At 57.3% G+C, this 20381-nt stretch overlaps 1 protein-coding gene across 1 annotated transcript in view; it reads left to right on the top strand.

The window, feature by feature from the left end:
* LOC149992031 (insulin-like growth factor 1 receptor) overlaps positions 1-20381 on the top strand; it is a 41696-nt gene extending 21315 nt beyond the window's left edge. The window contains exons 11-20 of the mRNA XM_090263821.1: positions 485-621; positions 1105-1264; positions 4389-4491; positions 5048-5112; positions 6104-6333; positions 6626-6736; positions 9818-9977; positions 12426-12555; positions 14335-14469; positions 19928-20381. Of these exons, the coding sequence (XP_090119947.1) occupies positions 485-621; positions 1105-1264; positions 4389-4491; positions 5048-5112; positions 6104-6333; positions 6626-6736; positions 9818-9977; positions 12426-12555; positions 14335-14469; positions 19928-20381 (1685 nt within the window). The remainder of the gene's footprint in view (positions 1-484; positions 622-1104; positions 1265-4388; positions 4492-5047; positions 5113-6103; positions 6334-6625; positions 6737-9817; positions 9978-12425; positions 12556-14334; positions 14470-19927) is intronic.

The following is a 20381-nucleotide window of genomic DNA, read 5'->3' on the forward strand; positions in this document are numbered from 1 at the left end:
ATGGGGACCTCACTCCCACCCGGCCTCTCCATTTGGGGAAAATGTGTTTGGTCCCTTGTTGAGTTCTCGCGGATTCAGTGACATCCCCAGCAAGCGGCCTTGACTCACAGTGACCCTCGCTCCTCAAGGTCAACTCCTGCAGTAATCTTAGGCCCTGCTCGTTCTGTCCCCATCATCCTCTGTGAGTTACAGGCTGTTGCTCAGGCAGCCGCCCGCCCACCTGGAAGGGTGGGTGAAGTGCCGGTTCCCTGTCCTGCTGGGGGCAGCGGGAAGCGCCCGCCTGCGGCATTTTGAGACCCACAGGTCGTTTCATCGCTCCAGCTCCAAACCTCGGCTGTGTGGGAGCAGCCAACCCGCGGGGACTTGTGTGGTCACCATCGCTCAGTCCTGGGTCGGGGGAGGGTGCTCGCAGGTGAGCCCAGGGTTGGTATCCCGCCCGGGGGACCTGAATCCAACTTTATTCCTTGTTTACATTGTTACATAGAAGGGGCAGATGACATCCCTGGGCCGGTGACCTGGGAGCCAAAGCCTGAAAACTCCATCTTTTTGAAGTGGCCAGAGCCTGAGAATCCCAATGGACTGATTCTAATGTATGAAATAAAATACGGATCGCAGGTCGAGGTAAGACGGGGTCAGTGGTCCGTGTCTGGGTATGTCTCCACTGCAGTTGACAGTGTAGGTTCTAGAACGGCGCAAGTCTCCTCCCGGTCAGCTGAAGACTTCCAGCAATGAAATAGCGGCTCAGCCAGGGAGGGTTTAGGTCTTTGTACCAGTTCTGCATCTTCGAGAAAGGCATGGACTATGCAGGGACCTGGGCTTGTCACCCCGAGAAACTGTTGCCCAAAACGATCTTCCAGCATGGACTCGATTGGTCTGAATGACCTTTAATGTTTCTGGAGCTCGTTTTGGTTACCAAGAAAAGAAGGCGTGGTTAGCCCTTGGGTGTGTTTGGATTCCTGGAGAGGACTGCCGTTTAACACCTGGTTTCTTGCCTTTATTGCACATCGCGCTCACTGTCAGGTGGGGGGTGAGGGGCTGGGCAGGAAGAGTCACTGCTGCTCGTGTGTTTGCAGGACACTGATCTGTCTGCTCTACTTCCCCCAGGACCAGCGGGAATGTGTGCCCCGGCAGGAGTACAGGAAGTATGGAGGATTCAAGCTGAACCGGCTCAACCCCGGGAACTACACGGCCCGGATCCAGGCCACGTCTCTGTCTGGGAACGGGTCGTGGACGGAGCCCGTGTTCTTCTACGTCCAGACCAAAGGTAAGGCCTGTGGAGGGAGTGGCTGGGAAGAGGAAGGCAGCGTGGGCCGGGACTGGGGAAGCCCGGCTCACCCTGGCTCTCTGGCTTTCTGGGTGTCTGCTGGAGTCCAGGGCGTTACACTTCTGTCAGCGCTTGGGGCCCCTACTCAGGGAATGGGGAGATCTGAGCACGTCCTTTGTGGGAGTCGGCAGGAGGCCTTTGCTCTCAGCTTGGTTTACGTCTAAAGCATTTTACAAAGCGGCGAGTTGACCATCTGCCTCCTCAGAGAAGCTGGTGAGGGCTCAGGTCCGGGGCTCAGATTCCTAAGGGGCGACAGAGCCTGGGGGCATCTGCTCCAAGGCCAGAGTCCCCTGCACCCCCATTAGGGAAGCACAAGTGCACTTCGAAAGCCCCAACATGCATTGAGCTCACACCATGCTCGCCGCGTGGAACGGAGACCGGGCCACGGCCTGGGTTTATGGCCACACCATCCACAGGACAGAATTCTCAGAAGACCGCTCTGTGCGAGGACCTCAGACTTTAACCCTGAATTTGGTAACACGTATAAACACGACAAGGGCCCCCTACCTGCTTGGCCGAGAAAATTCAGTCTCTCATTGCGTGACAGACCTACTCCTTATTAGTTCCACTCTGACTTTCAACTATTTCTTATAAGAAACCCAATCTTAAAACTTATTTTGTGTTCGGGGAATGGGGTGAAATCTGGCACAGCGTCACTGCTGGCTGCTGCGCCCACCAGAAGGAGCAGCCCCACCGGGCCCAGCGGTGCGGCTGGCGGCCCTGGGCAGTGCCCCCAACCCTGGTCCCTCCCGGTGCCGTTTTCAAGTTCAGGGCTCCGCCTACCCAGCAGCCCACCTGGTTAGCTTCTGGTAATCAAAGATACGCAGGGTATTTGATGATCCCACTAGAGACATGTCAGAAGAACGACTGGGTGAATGAAATTGCTGGGTTCAGGTTTCAGGGGTAACCAGAGAGGCGCTGAGGCAGACAATTCCATCAGTTCTCTGCTGGGTCTACATGCCCGGCTGTTACCAGTTCCCGGGGCCTCCCGCTTCAGTGCCCGTCCCTTCCCCGCCTTCCTGTGACCCTCTCTAGAGTGGCAGCTGTCTCCTCTTCTGTCTGCATCCATCCAGTAGGGACAGAGCCTGGCTTGGAAGTGGCGGCCTGGGCTTCTTGGCCTCTCTGCAGGTGACATGCCCCTCGCGGCCGCTGTCACCCCGTGTTTCATCCTGTGAGCCCCTCTGATGAGGTCTGTCCAGCAGAACTGGGCCCATGGCGCGGGGACGTTAAATCTGCATGCCGGCTTTTCTTCTGTCGGATGAGGCCTTCTGCCCTCGGGTCAGTCTCCTTTCCTCCTGTTTAATGGAAGCTTGGGAAGCTTCCTGGCAACGCCTGTCCTTTCAGGAAGCCTTCATGTGCTTGATTCTGATGAAATGACTCTTCAGACTTCTCTTCTCCAGACTAAATAATCTCAGGTCTCCGAGCCTTTTCTTATAGCCCAGCCCAGAGGCCAATTTTCTAGCTGTTGAATCATCTTGTTCGTCTCTGGACGTGTTCCAGTTTCTCCGTGTCCCCGAGGAAATGCGAGACTAGAAAAGCACACGGTGCAACCTGACCAGTAGTATCGATGACACCAAAATAAGAAATAGTCCTGGGCGGAGGGGGGGACAGACTCTACCGGCTTCCCAAAGGCAGTGATAACTTGCGGGTGGTCTCAAGAATTACAAAATAAAGGAGTCTGTATCCATTTTGAGAGCCATTTGATAAACACATCTTTAATGTAAACATGGCAATAGCTTTAAGAGCCCTTAAAGAATAATGGCAGCAATAGTTCTCTGTGATGAGCTCAGCATCGGTGGGAGTGACTAGGTCCCAGGGAGGCCCACCCGCCCCACCTGCGCAGGAACGGCCCCCCGGTATCCTGGGTGCCTCCCACGCACGGTGTACGAACCAAAACCATACTCGCGACCCTCAGTGTGTTGCTTTGTTCTCTGTCCTTGTGCTCAGTCAGTGGCCCCACAGTCTGCACCACCCAAGCCAGGACCCCTACCACGCCCCATTACTCTTTCAAACCCGTCTCCCTGATTTTGCCCTTTAAATAGCTCTGGAGCCCGGCCTCTGTTACCACCACCCCTGCCCCAGCTCAGAGCCTGCAGGGCGCTTGCTTCGTGGGGAATGCAGGGGCTGTGGTCGCAGGAGCCTGGGTCCCGGTCCTGGGCCGTGGCCGGCTGGCAGCCTGTGTGGCTCAGGTCAGGGCGGTTCATCCCGGCGCATCCTTCTCATTCATGGGAAAGGGGCGGCGGTTTCTCTGTGAAGCCTGGGAACATGCCCAGGTCCCCCACTGCCAGCCCCTCCAGGCCGTCCTCGGGTGCAGTTCTTGGGGGCTCCTCTCGATCTGCAGAAAGAAGTTCAGGCTGCTTAGCGTGGACAAGGCCTCTGGAGAGTCCCAAAGCTGCCTTCTCTCCTTACCGCTTCCAATCAGGCCTCTGCACCCAGAAAGCTTCCCCTGACCCCCTTCTCCTCTCCTTCCACTCTGCACCCTGGAGCATTCATTTCCTGCCTCTGGCGGAGTTCACAGGGGTGTGGGTCAGTGTGCCACGTGTCCAGTCTGACATCTGTCATATAGGTGCTGGGGACAGGGACAGGCTGGGGCCGCAGTGAGCTCTGTCCCTTAGCCTCGTAACTAGACTGTAATGTTTGGGGAGAATTCAGAGCAACTTCGGCAAGGGTTGCCATCCTGTTATTTTTTTAATTGTCTGTGGCACTGTCTTAAGCGCATTCCTGTGCATTTATTTTAGCAAATGTGTGCATTTTCATTAACAGTCATTAAACTGCACATAAAGATTCCTTTCCTTGAGGCCAGCATTTGAACTATTATTTCAGAATGCACTGTACTTTAAAAATAAGAATGCATATACTCTCTTCAGTCTGCCTGGACTTAATCTTTTTTGAAACAGCTCAGTTTTTTTGCCCTTGTTTCTGATCCTGTTTACCTGCGGACCTCCCACTCGTGACGGGGCAGTGGAGGAAGTTTCAGGGGTGTCCTTCACCCTTGCTGCTAAGTGACAGGAGCAGCTCGCTCAGCTCGTGGGATGTGTGACCGGTGTCCCTTGTCTTTCCGCAGCGGCATATGAAAGCTTCACACACCTGGTCATTGCACTGCCTGTCGCCGCGCTGCTGATAGTGGGCGGGCTGGTGATCATGCTGTACGTCTTCCACAGGAAGCGGTGAGTCCCGCGGCGCCGTGGGGCCGCGGTCCGGGGCTAAGCGGCCGGGTCATGTGAACCTGGGTGAAGGTCAGCTTCTGGAGGAAATAGTGTACGGACTGGCAACCCTGATTTTCCAACCCAACAAGTGTCCTTCCTAGGAGCAGACGTTTCCCAATGATTCCACAAGGACACTGTTTGTGGTAGTGCCACGGTCCCTCCCTGGCGGCTGTCCCACAGACGCTGCCGCTGTGCAAAGCTCCCCAAACTTGGTCCATTACCCCGGGTGATCCAGCAACCCTTTTAGTTCCTAAGGAAGCAAAGAGATGCATGTTTCTTAAAAAGCTCTAATCCGAGGCCACTGAAGAAGCTAGACGATACAGTAGCAGGTGTCTGCTGGCCCCTGGGCCTGAGTGGGAGCAGAAGTGACTCCCGGTGGCACTAAGCTCACTCACTCCCTTTCCCCTGGTGTTTAATAAAACAGTCAGGGCATCAGACAGAACAAAGGTGCAGGTATGTGCAGGAATGTGTGCTGATGAGCGTTGTACCTGACGTATGCCCTTCTGGCTAGAAGCAGAAACCGACTGGGGAATGGTGTGTTGTATGCATCCGTGAACCCAGAGTACTTCAGCGCGGCGGACGGTAAGCATCCCCGCTCTCTGCGCGGGCTTTTGGGGGTGTTGCTCATTCAGGAGAACAGGGCTGTGTCCTTTTCAGGCACCCTTGGCTTCAGATCTGTCTTCGTGAATAGTTTCTTTTTTAATCAAAGGTTTTAGCCATTTCCTGACTATCCCAAAGGTTCTGGGCTGCTTGGGGCATCCCGAGGAAAAGCAGGCCCCGGGGTGAGTGTGCCGGCACCGCAGTCGGTTTATTTCATGGCTTGGAATTTCATGCCAGAATGAAAAAAGCTGTTCACTTGTTGACATGCAGGCAGCTGACAAAACAGACCTTTTCTTGAACGAGTTTCAGCCCGAGCGTCATGTCGTTGTAACTGTCTTTGATCGCTTACGGCTTCCCCGCGCTTCTTTTATCTTTCAGTTTTTCTGTTCGTTCCCTCCTGACTGGGGTCGTAGGATTTATACCCTCACGGCCCAGTTGTGATCCTTTTGGTTATGGCTGATGAGGGCCGTTCAGTTAAATGGCTGAGAAGGACTGACTTGGAAGCTGGGTTGTACTCAATGTTTGTTTGTTTTGTTTTTTATTTTGCTATCCTTTCTTCCTAGGACGCTTAAATCCAACCTTGAAAAGTAAGCTGGGGTGGGCATTGGCCATCGGGTCCGGTGACACTAGTACCATTCAGTGGTACCTTGCTTTGTCCCCTTTGGTCCTGTAAGGTGCCCAGGTGCCCGTCTCCCCATCGGGGAGGAAAGGGGGCTCAGAGGAGGGGCTTGCCCGGGTCCCATGACCAGGCAGCAGAGTCAGGACCACACGGCCCTGGCAGCCTGTGGACCGTGTGAGGCGGTCACTGCGGGGTGCTCAGGGGCAGGGAACAGGCCCCCAGGAGGAGCCGGGTCAAGTCGGTCCGATGAATAGATCAGGGTGCAAAACGGGGGGCTGAGAACAGGTGTTTGCCCCGTGTAGCTCCAGGGGCTTGTTGCTACAACGGTCTCACGTCCGTTTCCGTCCTCGCCAGTGTACGTGCCTGACGAGTGGGAGGTGGCCCGGGAGAAGATCACCATGAACCGGGAGCTAGGCCAGGGCTCCTTCGGGATGGTGTACGAAGGCGTGGCCAAGGGCGTGGTCAAGGACGAGCCCGAAACCCGCGTGGCCATCAAGACTGTCAATGAGGCTGCGAGCATGCGCGAAAGGATCGAGTTTCTCAACGAGGCTTCGGTGATGAAGGAGTTCAACTGTCACCACGTGGTAAGGGAGAGCCCCGGAGAAGGCAAGACCTGACTTGGGAAGAACACGTCCCCAGAGCGCCCTGTCGGACAGAGGCCACGCTGTGGGTTTGGTGACTTGTCCCCATCCGGCTCCTGGGCTCCCCCAGCGCCTCCCTGTGGCCTTGAGGCATCTGTGCTGAGGAAGGTTCTGGGTGTGATGCAGACCCTGGCCTTGGGGCCCCGCGTGGCCCTGCTGCTGGTGGTGCGGGGGGAGTGACCGTCGTGGGCACCCCTCCTCCGCTGAGTCTCCCTCTCTGTCACCCCCTCCCCAGGTGCGTTTGCTGGGTGTGGTGTCACAGGGCCAGCCGACACTCGTCATCATGGAACTCATGACTCGGGGCGATCTCAAAAGTTACCTTAGGTCTCTGCGGCCGGAAATAGAGGTGGGTTTTGATTTTAACCAACTCTGCAGGCCGTCTCTTCTCTTCCTTAGAGCCGTTCCCCAGAAGAGGCTGCGTCTTTCCGCCCATTGACATCCACCGTTTCTGGCTGGGGCGTGGTTACCGACCCTCTGTGGGCCCAGTTACCTCCTGCGCCGCCATCTCTGAGGTCCGCCCGGAGGCCACGTCAGCACTGTGTCCTCCGGCCAAGAGTCACCCTCTCCCCCCCTGACATCTCCCCTTGCCCCGCCTTTCCCTGGTTTGGTTCTCAAGGGTGTCACGGGTATGGCTTCTCCTCCTGGCACGGCCTGCAGCGCGGGGCGGGGTTTGTGGCCGGCAGCCTCGGGTCAGAGTCCAGTGGCAGCCTGACTGCGCTGTTGCGCGGGGCGACCTTCCAACTGGCTTTGCGCACAGGCCCCCTCCTCTGCCCTGTCCCCAGGCTGTGCCCTCCAGGCCAGGGAGCTGGACTTGCCAAACTCTGCGCCTGAGGTTCAGGCTCCATCCGCTGTCCTGCTTGTGCTTCTGAATGACAGTGGCCTCAGTCTCTGGACATGAGCTCAGTCTGCGGTGTGAGCTGCCAGTTCTGAACCCGCTGGGGTCCGTGCGGTTCTTCGTTGTCATCCTGGTGCCCACCCCCCCACAAGCCCACTTCTTGCTACATGGAGGCATGACTTCGAAGCGAGCAATTCTAAGAATAAACCGGGACACAAACACGTAGAGGCAGCACCTGGAACGTCTGCCTCTCATGGTTGGGTCGGCTTTGTGGGGGCTGCGTCCGTGCCCAGGGCACTTCCCCTTCCCAGCCCTTGGGAACATCTGCACCCTGTCTCTGTTGGAGCTTAAACCTTTGTTTTCTTCTTTTAATCTGTAGCTTAGTCATCTTCCAAGTAGTAGTTCCTGCATTTTCACTCAGAGGACCAGTGGCTGCCTTAACCTAGCAGCTGAGCGGTGTGGTTCTGGGAGGGCTGGAGTGTGGGCAGAGATGGAGACCCGGAGCCCAGGTGCCCATCAGGCCCACTCTCTGCTCCTGCAGCCAGGTCCCTGTCAGCCCCGGACCTTCGTCCCCTTCCCCAGCTCCCTCTGCAGTGCGCAGGCCAGCACGAGGAGGAGGGCCAGGAGCCGTTCCGGGCACCTCTGCAAAGGATGGCACACTCACTCCCTTCATCTCCGATTCAGGCACAGGGTAAATATATGGGACATAGTTTATTCCCGTTCCGAGAGTGGGACAAGATGATGATGCAAGTCCTTTTCAGATTGAAATTCACTTTTCAGTCTCCCCGGCTGAAACTTGTTCTAACTCCTGTCAGCTATAAAAACAGGTGCCCTTGTCTTGTGGTTTCGTGAGCTTCTCCCTGGCATCGGCCCCCAAGTTAGGATGTACTCGTTTCCCTCGCTAAGTGTGGGTGCTCGTGGGTCCCCATCGCATGTAGTTGCCGGCTTCGTTCCCTAGAACATCGGAAGGGCTGGGTAGCGCCGAGAACAGACAGAATGTCAGCCTTCTCAGTTGTTAAAATCAGGTGCCTTTTCCGATTGTTTCTCGTATTAGTTACGAATGCCCGCTTCTAGAAAACACCCGTGCCTAACACTGTACAACTTAAGTGTTATATCACGAGCAGAAACTTACCATTTCGCCTGCGACGTCCTGGTGGACCACAGGTGCCGAAGCCCTAAAGTGGTTAAAAGGGGGTGTCACGTCCTGAGGGAACAAAGCCTCCTGTGTAAGAGAAGGTGGTAGTTTGGCTTATTCTTGGGGACCTCAAGTCTCTTCCCCAGACAGTGATAAGTACTTGAAATGATCAGAAACAGTCTTGAAAGTCTCTTCAGAACTCAAATGTACATGGAGTGTCGGGAACCAACCGGAAGCTCATGGATGGTTGTTGGGCTGCTTCTAGAAGCCTGCTTTCAGCAGAAACTGGCACCCCGCCGGGTGAAGCCAGTGTCCCCTGAGAGTGGACCCTGGCCAGGCCCCAGCGGGCACCATCTGCGTGTGGTCTCAGGTCACCCTCCCAGCACTGACTCCACCTTGACTCCCGTGTGGAAGAGCCCAGATGGTCTGATCCCAAAGCCCAGGGGTCCCCTCTCTGAGGCCCACAGGGTGTGAGCTGAGAGGGGACACGGGGGACCTGTCACAGTGAGATGGCTTTGCAGTGCTGTGAGGATGCTCTGTAGCCAGGGGAACCGAGGTGAAACCGCTCCCACTAGTGCCAGCCAGAGGTGGTGAGCGTCTAAACTGTGGGGTGCTGACTGGGTTTTGCACTTTTTTTTAAGGGTGGAGAGACTTGGGTACATGTTTTAAATATTTTTTTTTTAAATAGGTTTATTATTTGCGGGTCTTTCTCTTTAATTCCAAATCCAATGTGTTGCCCCCCTATGCAAATAGGAGAGGCTTATCCATGTTTTAGGTTGGTCCCCCCTCCAGAATAAGCTTCAGTTGGCCTTAAATTCATTGCCAAATGCTTGTTTTCCTCATTGTCTGTACAAACAATCATCTAAGGAATGCCGTGTGCTATGGTGAAATACTAATCTTGATATTTTCGTACGTTAGAAGAAAATTGAAGAGAAAGGAAAAGACTGCATTTATAACAATGCACATTGTGGGACAGAAAACATATACGGTGTCCATTTGGGACGCACGTTTGCTTAATCCCACACAGCCTTTGTCCAGCCGTCTCCCTCCTGTGACCTGTACTTCTATCATAGAAATAATAGGGACATCTAAGCAGATAGGGATCTGAGGAACCAGGAATTCTTAATATCAAAAATGGTTTATTTTACTTTAAATTTTTTTTACCCTGCTCAATAAATATGGAAGATGCTGGTCCCCATGGCACTAATGGCTGCCTCCCCGTAGCTCTGTGTGACCGGGTTGGCCAGCAGGTGCATGACTCGACCATGGAGCAGACGCTGTGGTTTCTGTGATAATGTGTTTCTTCTGAACAAGTCCCAGCTTCTTAGCAGAATGACCTGTGTGGCTCAGATTGAGCAAAGCTGGGTTTGCAAACCCTGAAAGAACAGTGGAGTGGAAAAAAATGCCTACATTTTCACGTGCATATATATATATATACTTTTTTGACTTTCCAACAGAATAACCCCGCCTTTGCACCCCCGAGCCTGAGCAAGATGATCCAGATGGCTGGCGAGATTGCAGATGGCATGGCGTACCTCAATGCCAACAAGTTCGTCCACAGGGACCTTGCTGCCCGGAACTGCATGGTGGCTGAAGACTTCACAGTCAAAATCGGAGGTGCGTGCTTAGCTTCTCAGACTTGAGCAAGAACCACATGCGCACGTGTTTTAGGGACCGTGTTTACCCAGTGCCTCCTGTGAGTGCAGAGACTTGCTCTTGGGGATAATGTCATCATCTCCAGTTGACAGTCAGTGACAGACCTGCTGGGCTGGCTCTCACCCTGACAGCACGTGGGCACAGCGGTCCAGGGAGCAGGCAAGACTGTGCTGAGGCCCAGGGGTCCCTCAGGTTGCCTCTCCTGGCATTTGAGGTGTTTCTTGGCCAAATAAATTCTAAGCATTGGGTATAGAAATAAACGAGACAGTTTAAAAGTTGCCATCCAGCCCTGGCTGGGTAGCTCAGTAGGTTAGTGTCGTCCCGAAACGTTGATTTGAGGGTTCGATCCTGGGTCAAGGCACATACAAGATTTAATCAGTGAGTGCACCAATAAGCGGAACAACAAATCAGTGTTTTTCTCTCTAAAATCAATTTAAAAAATTTTTTAAACATTAGAAACTAAAATTAAATTCTTTTTCTAGCTGTTGAAATGTCTGTTCTGGAAATGCCCTCCCTTCTTCCGTGACACTTTTTCCTTTGGCAATGATTTGGAATGGAATGCTTTGGCCCCGTAGCGGACAATGACTGTCCCTCTAGAATGGTTTCCGAACAAGGGGTCAGGATCCATACTGTCCCTTCGTAGTCACTAGAGGAGGCGAATGGAGCCACATCATGAAGCAGAAGCTCTTTGGCCGTCAGCTACTTGTTAGGGAGCCACCACTGTGTCCCTGGACTTGGCCCTTGGCAGCATCCACACGGTTCGGTGCTCCGTGAAGCTGAGAGACTGTCCTGCCCCAAACTTCCCAGGGAAGAGCCCCTCTGGCCGCCATCAGAGCCTCCTTTGTGACCCCTCTCACTTCCTCTTCTGTCCCCACTCCCCTCGCTTCTCCATTGCCAGCCCGCCAGTGCCCCTACGCCAGCGCTGGGGAGCTGCCGGGTGTGAGCTTAAATTCTGGTTCTGCCACTAACGGGCAAGGGCTGGTCCTGTGACCCTCCAGTCTTTGCCTCTGAAATGGGACTGGCAGCCTACAGACCCGTGAGGTGGCGCGGAGGGGGTGGGGATGGGTGCAGAGCGGCGCTGAGCACAGGCCGGCGCCTGGCGTGGCCAGGGGCCCCCTCAGCATCCCCTCCCCGCCCCTCCCAGTGCCTGTGGGAGTGCGTTCCCGCTCCTTTCCCTGCTGCTGCGAGTGGGGGGACCACTGTGTCAATGGCCATTTGAAGTTCAAGTTGCCAGGGCCTCTATTTGCTTTCTAACTGTGTGGCATATTGATAAGTGACATTTTCTTTGCACGTGTGGTTTTTCTTCCAAAAATCGGAAATTCTTTTGTGTTGGAAGAAATAGTATATGTTCTTGGTTTCCTTTTTTTCCTCCCTTTTTGGACACATAAAGGCACATCCTCTGATGTGCGTGTGTCTGGATTAATTACTTCTGAGATAAGACTTCAACTTCTGTTCTTCACTGGGGCTCAACACTGTGTTTCCCGTGCCCAGGGTCTCACAGACTGCAAATCTGACAGTTGTCCCAGAGGCAGTTTGACGCCCCTCAGCACAGCACATGCCAGTGATGCTGGGTAATGTCCGAGGAGCGTGGTTTGGTCTGTGGCCCTACCTTTCCGTGGCCGAGTTAGAGACAGGCAGGAGCATTTTCGAAAGGAGAGCAGGCCTGTCTCCTGGGCGGGAGTGCGGAGAAGTCCCTGCAAGAGCAGGTTGCATTGAGTGGGAAATCAGTCTGACAAAGAAGTAATAATTTAGGATTATCAAGCAAGCCTACCATCAAACGTAATTATGTGACATCTTCGAGAGACGTGGAAAATGGAAGAAATTTTCAAAAACGAGTGGGAGGATTCTGTTGAAAAACATTATTGAGTAATAGCTCCAGAGGCCTAGTAAATAGCATCTCTGAGGAGTCTCGCCAGCCTTTTTCTCGTCGCGAAGCAGTGCTCAGTGTCTTCCCCCTGATGACACGGTGAAATCACCTTCCCGCGGCGACGGAGCAGCGCCATTGTGGCAATAAGAGTCCACGTGCTCCTGCTTTTCTTTGGGTTTTAAGCCCCGTGTGAAGGACCCTTGGTCTACCGTGCAGTACATATTTTCTTGCTAAGTTCTGGAGCTCGATCTTTTGTTAACTGCCTCTCATGTGAAATGCAGTAAGGGATTACCTTTTTAAAAGAGTGCCATTGTAAGGGTACTGGGAGCAGAGATTTCTAGGAGGGTGCTTGTCCAGTGGCTAATCACTGAGCCCTGCTGTTCCTGCCTGGGAGGTTGCAGACGCTGACACATGGGCCCTTTAAGGGTGCTGCGCCCTGGCCGGGGGTGCGGGGCCCCCTGTGCAGCAGGCACCGCGCGGCTCCGCTTGTCCCCGAGTGTGGCTCACACAGCATAACCCTTGTGCCTTCTGTCCCCTCGCAGATTTCGGCATGACCAGAGACATCTACGAGACCGACTATTACCGGAAGGGAGGGAAAGGACTGCTGCCCGTGCGCTGGATGTCGCCCGAGTCCCTCAAGGATGGCGTGTTCACCACCCACTCTGACGTCTGGTACGAGGCCTTCCCTGGCTCGGGAGCCCCTGCAGCCTCCGCTGGCCCGGGCTCGGCGGCGTCATGTTCCTCCCGTGTCCTTGTTTCCCATTCTCTGCTTCGGCGGAGTGTTCCCTGGGCCCGTCGCTGAGGTCTCCCTGTTGTCAGGGGCTGGCGGAGGACAGGCGGCCCTTGTGGGACCCACGTGCCTTTCTGTCCTGAGCTGCTCACTGCGTGGCTGGAAGCGCTCAGCGCAGGAGCCAGGACGTGCAGGCACCTCTCTGCTTCTTCCCCGCCCGCCCCTCCCCTTTTATCTTCTGCAGTGAATGCAGTGTGTGTGTGTGTGTGTGTGTGTGTGTGTGTGTTAGAGCCTCAGATTGCAGACACCGCTCTGTGTCGGCCCAAAGCTCATGAGTCTCGATGTGTTTTTCCCGCTGTTCCCGCTGCTACGTGTCCTCTGTCTGTGGGCGCCCAAGTTGTCCACCCCGGGAAGGGATGGGAGAAAAGTCACCCATCGGGGCCGCAGGGGACTCCGCTGTGGTTGTTTATGGCGATTCCTCAGCGGCACTGGGGCCAGGCAGTCGGGTTCTGAAACAGCGCCGAGGTTCCGGGCACGCCCGCCTGCCAGCACGTTGTCGGCTGGGCTCCTGGCTGCGCCCTGCGGAGAGCGTGCTGCTGGCGCGTTACAGGCACGGTGGCCGATTCCTCCAGCTCGCTGGGCCACCGCGCAGGGGAGGTGCTTCCATAGCGGCCCGCCTCACTTTTCGTGAAGCTCCCGGACTCTCTCAGTTCTGGGCCTTGGACCTCATTTTGGAGACAGGTGCAAACTGGGACTGGCACGGGAACGCGGCCCGGCCAGGCGAGGCTGCCTCTTGAGCTCAGGTGTGAGATCCGTTTTGCAGTCAGCCTGTCCCAGATGGTTACCTCTTCACTGTCAAATCCAAGTGCTCGGCCTCATGTTTAGATGCAGAGGTGCTGACGTGTGCTGGGAAGGCGCCTGTGCTTGGCAGAGGACACGTATTATCTGTTCTAATTTGTTTTCCAGTTTTGGGTCTTCTAAAACAACAGGCAGAGCCGTGCATGGCGGAATCGCTCACTGCTCCTCCTGCTAACTTTCTTCCTCAGCTGCCCCCTTTTCCGCCAGCTCGGCTCTGTCCTAAGGACTCTTCCTTGCCTGTGACCTCCCACGCCCAGCCAGTGGTACCCTCATCGACCCCCACGTATGAGACTGAGCCCTTCACAGGCCGGCAGCGCCCCAGCTCCTGCGGGGCAGGCTTCCGCTCTCGCGGGCCCAGCCCTGACCCTGGCCCGAAACCAGTGAAATCAGAACTTCAGTCAGGGGCTCAGGCAGCGGATTCAAACATGGCTAAGTGATTGTCTTGTACAGCCAGCACTGAGAGCCCCTGGGTAGGGGTTTCCCAAACTGGGGGCCTGTGGAACAGCGGAACTGTCCCAGGCCACGTTTGAGGCCACTACCGCCCTGTCCTTTAGGAAAAGCACGTCTGGGAGACCGCCCTACCCGGTAGATGGCTGGGGTTAGGCCCCACCTTGGCTTGCCTGGGGTTCAAGTTCGAGGGCTCCTGAAACTCCCTCCACTTCAGGGTCCTCAGCTCCGCCACCAAGGTCGCAGTTCCGGGGAGGAATTGTTCACACTGCGCGGTGCCTGGCATGCCCGCTGCCACGGGCTCAGTCGCCACAGTGGGGCCATTTCTCGGGGCCGGGGTGGAGGGGTGCTGGAAAGGATGGGGCAGCATAGTTCTGTGCACCCTACTGAAGGCTCACGTCTGTCCTCTCACGTAGGTCCTTCGGGGTCGTCCTCTGGGAGATCGCTACGCTGGCCGAGCAGCCGTACCAGGGCTTGTCCAACGAGCAGGTCCTGCGCTTCGTCATGGAGGGCGGCCTTCTGGACAAGCCGGACAACTGCCCTGACATGCTGTACGTATTTCCCAGGCCGCCCATGCGTCGCGGGGAGAGGGCTCCTTGGCCCCGGGCCCTGGGGGCGGTTTGGCAGACATGCGTCGTGCGGAAGGAGCCCGTGCCTTCGTGCGGGAAACCTCATGCCGCCCCCTTTCTTAACCCTTCAGTTTGATTTGCAATTTGCGCTGTGGTTTCTGAGGCAGACACCTCCGTGAAATATTTGATGAAAGCAATCTTGACGCATCTTCTCCACACAGCGTTTGAAAGAAAAAGAGGCAACAGCATGACCCTGGTTACTTCCACGCCTCTGTCCAGTTAGTGCACCTAGCCTTCTGGGCGGGGCACCTTTGTGTGCCGTGTGGGGCGAGCCGTGGGACTTCCAGCCTGCTGCGCCCGCAGTGGGGTCCCCCGGGTCGCCGCCATGAAGTGTTATGGGCGCCATAAACCATGGCAGGGACGTGCTCTCTGGAGCCGCAGGCAGGGGCCTCGTGGGCCTGCAGCCCGGCCGAGCACAGCTCTGGGCAGTGGCCTCCGCTCAGCTCTGCTGCTCCAAGGACACCACGCAGCTTCTAGTGCCCGAGGGCTGTCCGCTCCGGCCCCTCGTGGGCCCCACCGCTCCGTCCTTGGGAGAAGCCCCTCTGCTGGCGGGGGTGGAGGCTGCGGCAGGCGGGAGGCCTCGGTGTCTTCCCTGCAGCCAGTCATAGGAAGGGTGTGAAGCGGTTCTGTGGTCGGGGCGTCAGGTGCCGGGCGGATGCAGGTGGGGAGCGCGGGACTTATCTTCAGTACGCACGTGAAGGCAGGGCTCCAGGGCCCCTCTGGATCCCGACAGGTGGAAGACAGGCCCCTACTAGTGCCTTGAGACCAATTCAGGAATTTTCCAGAAGTGCTTTTCAGGACAGGTTCAGCTGTTTAGGGAAGGCAGCACCCCTGCATCAGTGTGCGTGTGTGTGCACGTGTGTGCTCGGGACAGGGGCCCACTGATCATCTGAACGTGGGCCTGGCCTGGGAAACCTGCGTGTGTCCTGGGCATGGGGTGCAGGGTAGGGCCACCAGGGATAGGAAGCCCCGCTTCTCGGAGGGCAGTGTCTAAGGGGCCCTGGTTTCCTGGACTCCTCATAGGAGACTTCCCAGTACAGCCTCAAGTTAGTGCCTTTTCTTGCCCAGCATGGAAATTCTCCCCACCTGTATGAGCTGTATTGCATTATAACGTTACCTACAACCTAACAACATACAACAACACTAAGCATTTACCACGTCACAGTTTCTGAGGGTCGGGCATCCAGGAGCCGCTTGGCCGGGTGGCGGTGGCACGGGGTCTCCCAGGCTGCGGTCATCTGCAGGCTTGGCGGGGCTGGGGTCCACTTCCAAGGCGAAGCACTCTCGTGCTGAGCGCCGTGGTGAGTTTCTCTGTGACGCTGCTCCCGTGTCCCCACGCCGGGCCATTGGCCCATTGAATCTGCGCAGAAGTGTGTGGTGCCCAACAGGGGGCTGCTGCCCGAATGGCTGGGGGGTGCTGTAGCAGGCTGATTGATGTGTGTGCGTGGCTGGGGGTGCTGGGAGGAGAAGGGCCACTTTTGAGCTTTTTCTTGGGCTTGCGGAGAAGTTTGTCTCTGAGGAACTTGTGGGGCTCCTCAGCTTGATGCAGCTCCTGGTGGCTGGAGTTTCCCTGTGAAGTCAGTGTGCCTGGGAAGCAGGCTCCTGGCTGGGGAAGGCCATGCATGTCCTCTCCCAGCCCAGGGACAAGGACATCTACCTGGAGTGGTGACTCCTGGATATTAAGTGTTGAAGTCAGGAGGCATGTCTGCTCTGCCACCCAGAACCCCCTCGGCAAGTTTCTCTCCCCTCTAAGGACTAGAACAAGAGGAAAGGAGGCGAGTGGGTCACCCAGAGCGTCTGTGTGGCCCTCGGAGTTTATTGATGAGCTTGGGTGAGGAAGACGTGTTGTAGGAGGCAGGTCCTTTTGTTACAAGAGAAAAGAATGGACTCTTTGTTTCTTACGCAGGACAGGACGTCACTGAGCCCTTGGGAACTGCCTGGAAGCCCTGCTGGGCGTCCATGGGGAGAAAAAGCACCTGGCTGGTGGGTTTCAGCCATCGGAACAGGCACCTGTAGCGCGGCGTGGGGTGAGGCGCAGTGGCTGGCGGTGGCTTGGGCTCAGCTTCAGGAAGATGTGTCAGCTGCCAGGTGACACCTGCGAGCAGCGGAAGCTGCCCCCGGGCCACAGCACAGAGCACTTGGGCCCAGAGGAAGGCTCACGGTCTGGGCCTCTGACTGTCCGGCCCGGGAGTCCCAACCCTGGGACTCAGTTTGAATTTACTTCGCAGGTGGCATCAGACCAGATGCGTCTGTGGCTGCCAGCGATTCTGTATTTTAAATCGATGACAAAGCTCATCCTTAACGTTCTCTTGGGCTCCAGTCTCCGTACTTACCCCGCAAGGGTCTTTGAGCCTCTCCATATGTGCTAACTGCTGGCCTCCTGGAGTTGACAGGCATGGTTTTTGCTGCTCATTTTACAGCATTTGTGTGCTTGAGTGGGATCCAGACAGTTGGGTAGCCTTGTGATGGGCTTTCCCGTGGCACGCAGACCCTGTGCCTGGTCTCTGCTCAGAGAGAGAGCATGTGGGGCGGGGGCGGGGGCGGTAGCAGGGGCAGAGGTGGGCCTCGCTGTCCCATGGCCTCTCCTGGATGAGAAGTGGTTCATAAAGCAATCCTGGCTGTCTGGGGCTGCCAGGAGGAGGTGGCGGAGGGCACACTGAGCCTCCAGGTCCGGTCTGGGACCTGGTCTCTGCTGTGATGGCCACTTAGCACTTAGACGGTGGCTGTGCTAACGCTGGGCAGCTGTGTGGGTCTGGGCTGGGGTCACCACCCCTCGGCTCACAGCAGGGGTGGGAGCTGAGGCACGCGGGGTGCAGGAGGGAGCAGGCAGCGCTGTCCCCCAGCCTCCGGGGTCCCGCTGCTTTGGGCAGCCACGCCTTTGGCCCCGTCCCTGCCGGGTGCAGGGCTGCGCAGACGCCACCCGGTGGGTGGGAGGGCCTGGGGGAGCTCAGCGGAGGACGCTCCCACTCACCAGAGCTGACGGACTGTAAAAATGTGCCTTTCTGAAGAGTTTTATCAGCTCATAAATCCTTCTAGAATCTCCTGGAAAGTTTTCTTGTGGAAGGAGTGTAAACAAGGTCTCGAACCCCACAGAGTGAAAAAGACTTCCTTTTATGGGCCGCTCTGGAAGGGCTGCGGCTCTGGGCGGGTTTGAAAGCGGCCTCACATGGCCCGTGGGTGCTGCGGTCACTCGCAGTGCGTCCCTGCCGGCAGCACCGCCACCGCCTTGGGCCACAGGGGCGCAGGGCCAGCGCGTCATGTGTTCTTGGCCCCGGCTGCGCTTCTCTGTAGGGACAAGTCAGGCAGCCAGAGAGGAATTCGCAGCTGAGCCATAAAGGGACTTCATGCATTTGGGGCCGGGGGGGGGGGGGGTTGTTCTAAGGAAGTGATGGGGCACATGTGAGGGGGGAGCTGCCAGTTTATCACTGCCCGCCCCCCATCCCCCGACACCTGTGGCTGTGGGGCGGTACAGGAGGGTGGGTCTCCTGGCAGGGCCATGGATTCTCGTGTCCAGGTGGAGAGAAAATTCCTCTTCAGAGGCAGGTGGCCTTCAGAGTGTAGCCACACGGTTGCCCAGGGGGTCCATCCCAGCTTCCCCCTCACTGGTTTGGGGGCCTTGGATAAAAGACTTAGTCTCTTGGTACTTCCACTGTCTCACCCCCCAAATGGGGGTCTTTTCTCGTGCACCTGCTTCCCAGACACGCGAGGATGATGCAGCTCCCACTTACGAGCAGACCCCAGTGAGAACTGCTGAAAGCGCCCATGGGTGTCAGCCCCCACGGGGGGCCTGGCCTGGATGCGGTTGTTCCGTGGGGAGCGAGTCGAGCGAGACACTCTCCGGGTCTTGTCTGACGTGTTCCCCTTGAGCTGGGGTGGCAAGCTTTTTGTGTCAAGGGCCACACAGCCCATATTTAGGGCTCAGCGCCAGACGGTATCTGTCCCGACAACTCAACTTGTAGCCACGGATGTAAGCAAATGAGCGGGCTTCTGCTGCAGCCAAACTTGGTGTATGAACTTGACCTGACACCTTCCTCCCTGGGCCTTTCAGGGCAGCTGACCTGGTCGCCTAGGGCCCTGCCCTCTCCGTGCAGGCTGGTGGGGGTGGGGTTGTGCCCCGGGCTTCTCTCCTCCGAATGTTCCCTGAGGCCACATGTAAGCAAGATGGCCTGCTGGTCACGGGGCCTTCCTGACAGATGGCTGGGAGCCAGTATGGGGGGCTTTGGCCTTTCTAGATAGGGGGAGCTCTAGTTGGCCGTTTTGGTTGAAAAGCATCTCTTTAGCCAGAAGTAAAACACAAAACAGAATTGTACAGCGAGAACAAAAGTGCAGGGGGAGGCGCCTTGCTTTCAGGCTCAGGTGAGGAAGGGCGCTTCCCAGAGTCGTGGCCTCCGCTGCGCTGTGGGCGGCCGGGACGGGTGTGCTCAGTCACCCTCCGTTTGGCTCCGGGGGTATACTTAGCCGGCCCCCTCTGCATTCTCGTTAATAAGCAGCAGCCCCTCATCCCACAGCCGTTCTGAACCCCAATCAGAGCACTCCCCGGGTCGGGGTGGCTGGCTGCACCCCAGCGGCATGCCTGCTGGTGTGTGGGGGCTCAGGCCCCTCGTGTGCCCCTCGTGACTGAGGGCTTCACGGAGGTCCGCAGCCCAGGTGCCAGGGCGGCCCGGCCCGTGGGCCCCGCGTACAGCTGGGGCTTCACACCGTGTTCTCTGCCCGCCCCTGGCTTGCGCAGCGACTTGAGCTCAGGCCCTGCCTCCCCCGCCGGCTTGGTGGGGTCTCCTTCAGCTGAGTGAGCAGCCTCTGCCCTACGCTAGGCTAACGGCTAACGTGCCAACTGCGCCCCTGCAGCCTCACACGGTTGGCGGGTTCCCTGCCGGGGGCCCCCTGCCACACGGAGGAGGCTGGGAAGCCGCCGGGGTGGGACTGAGAGAGATCACCGCGGGGAAAGCTGTGATCACTCCTGAGCCTCAGTAGGGAGGAGCGGGGGCTTCCTGCATGCACCCTCATTCTGGAAAGAATGTTCTATCAGTGCCTGCAAGACACACTCCCAGTACAACGCCGGCTTCTCTTTCTTTTGTTTTTTAAAATTTATTAGTGCGGTCGGTCACCATAAACAGTAACTTGTGATCACAGACTGTGCGCCTGGGTGTGTCCTCAGGAAAGGAGTTTGGGTTTGGCAGGGGCAGGTCCTGGGTCCTGGGCGACACCAGTGCCGGGGTGGGAGTCACGAGAAGCGGGGGGCTTCTCGGGGCGTCCCGACTGAAAGCCACAGACTCGGCGAGGGGCGTGTGGGGGTGGCGGGCCGCAGCCCACGGCCCCGGGGGCTCCCGGCCAGGCGCGGCCCGGCGGGTGGGCCCATGTCCGTCCGTCTGTCCGCCCGCAGGTTTGAGCTCATGCGCGTGTGCTGGCAGTACAACCCCAAGATGAGGCCTTCCTTCCTGGAGATCATCGGCAGCATCAAGGACGAGCTGGAGCCCGGCTTCCAGGAGGTGTCCTTCTACTACAGCGACGACAACAAGCCGCCCGAGGCCGAGGAGCTGGAGCTGGAGCTGGAGCTGGAGCCCGACAACATGGAGTGCATGCCGCTCGACCCCTCGGCCTCCGCGTGCTCCCTGCCGCTGCCGCCGCTGCCGCCCCTGCCGCCGCTGCCGCCGCTGCCGCCGCTGCCGCCGCTGCCCGAGAGGCACCCAGTGCACAGGCTGGAGAGGGCCGAGGACGGCCCGGGCCCGGGCATGCTGCTCCTGCGGGCCAGCTTCGACGAGAGGCAGCCGTACGCGCACATGAACGGGGGCCGCAAGGACAGGCCCCTGCCTCTGCCGCAGTCCTCCACCTGCTGA

This window comes from Furipterus horrens, unplaced genomic scaffold (assembly GCF_987537825.1).
Source record: "Furipterus horrens unplaced genomic scaffold, mFurHor1.1.pri manual_scaffold_16, whole genome shotgun sequence".
NCBI classification, from domain to species: Eukaryota; Metazoa; Chordata; class Mammalia; order Chiroptera; family Furipteridae; genus Furipterus; species Furipterus horrens.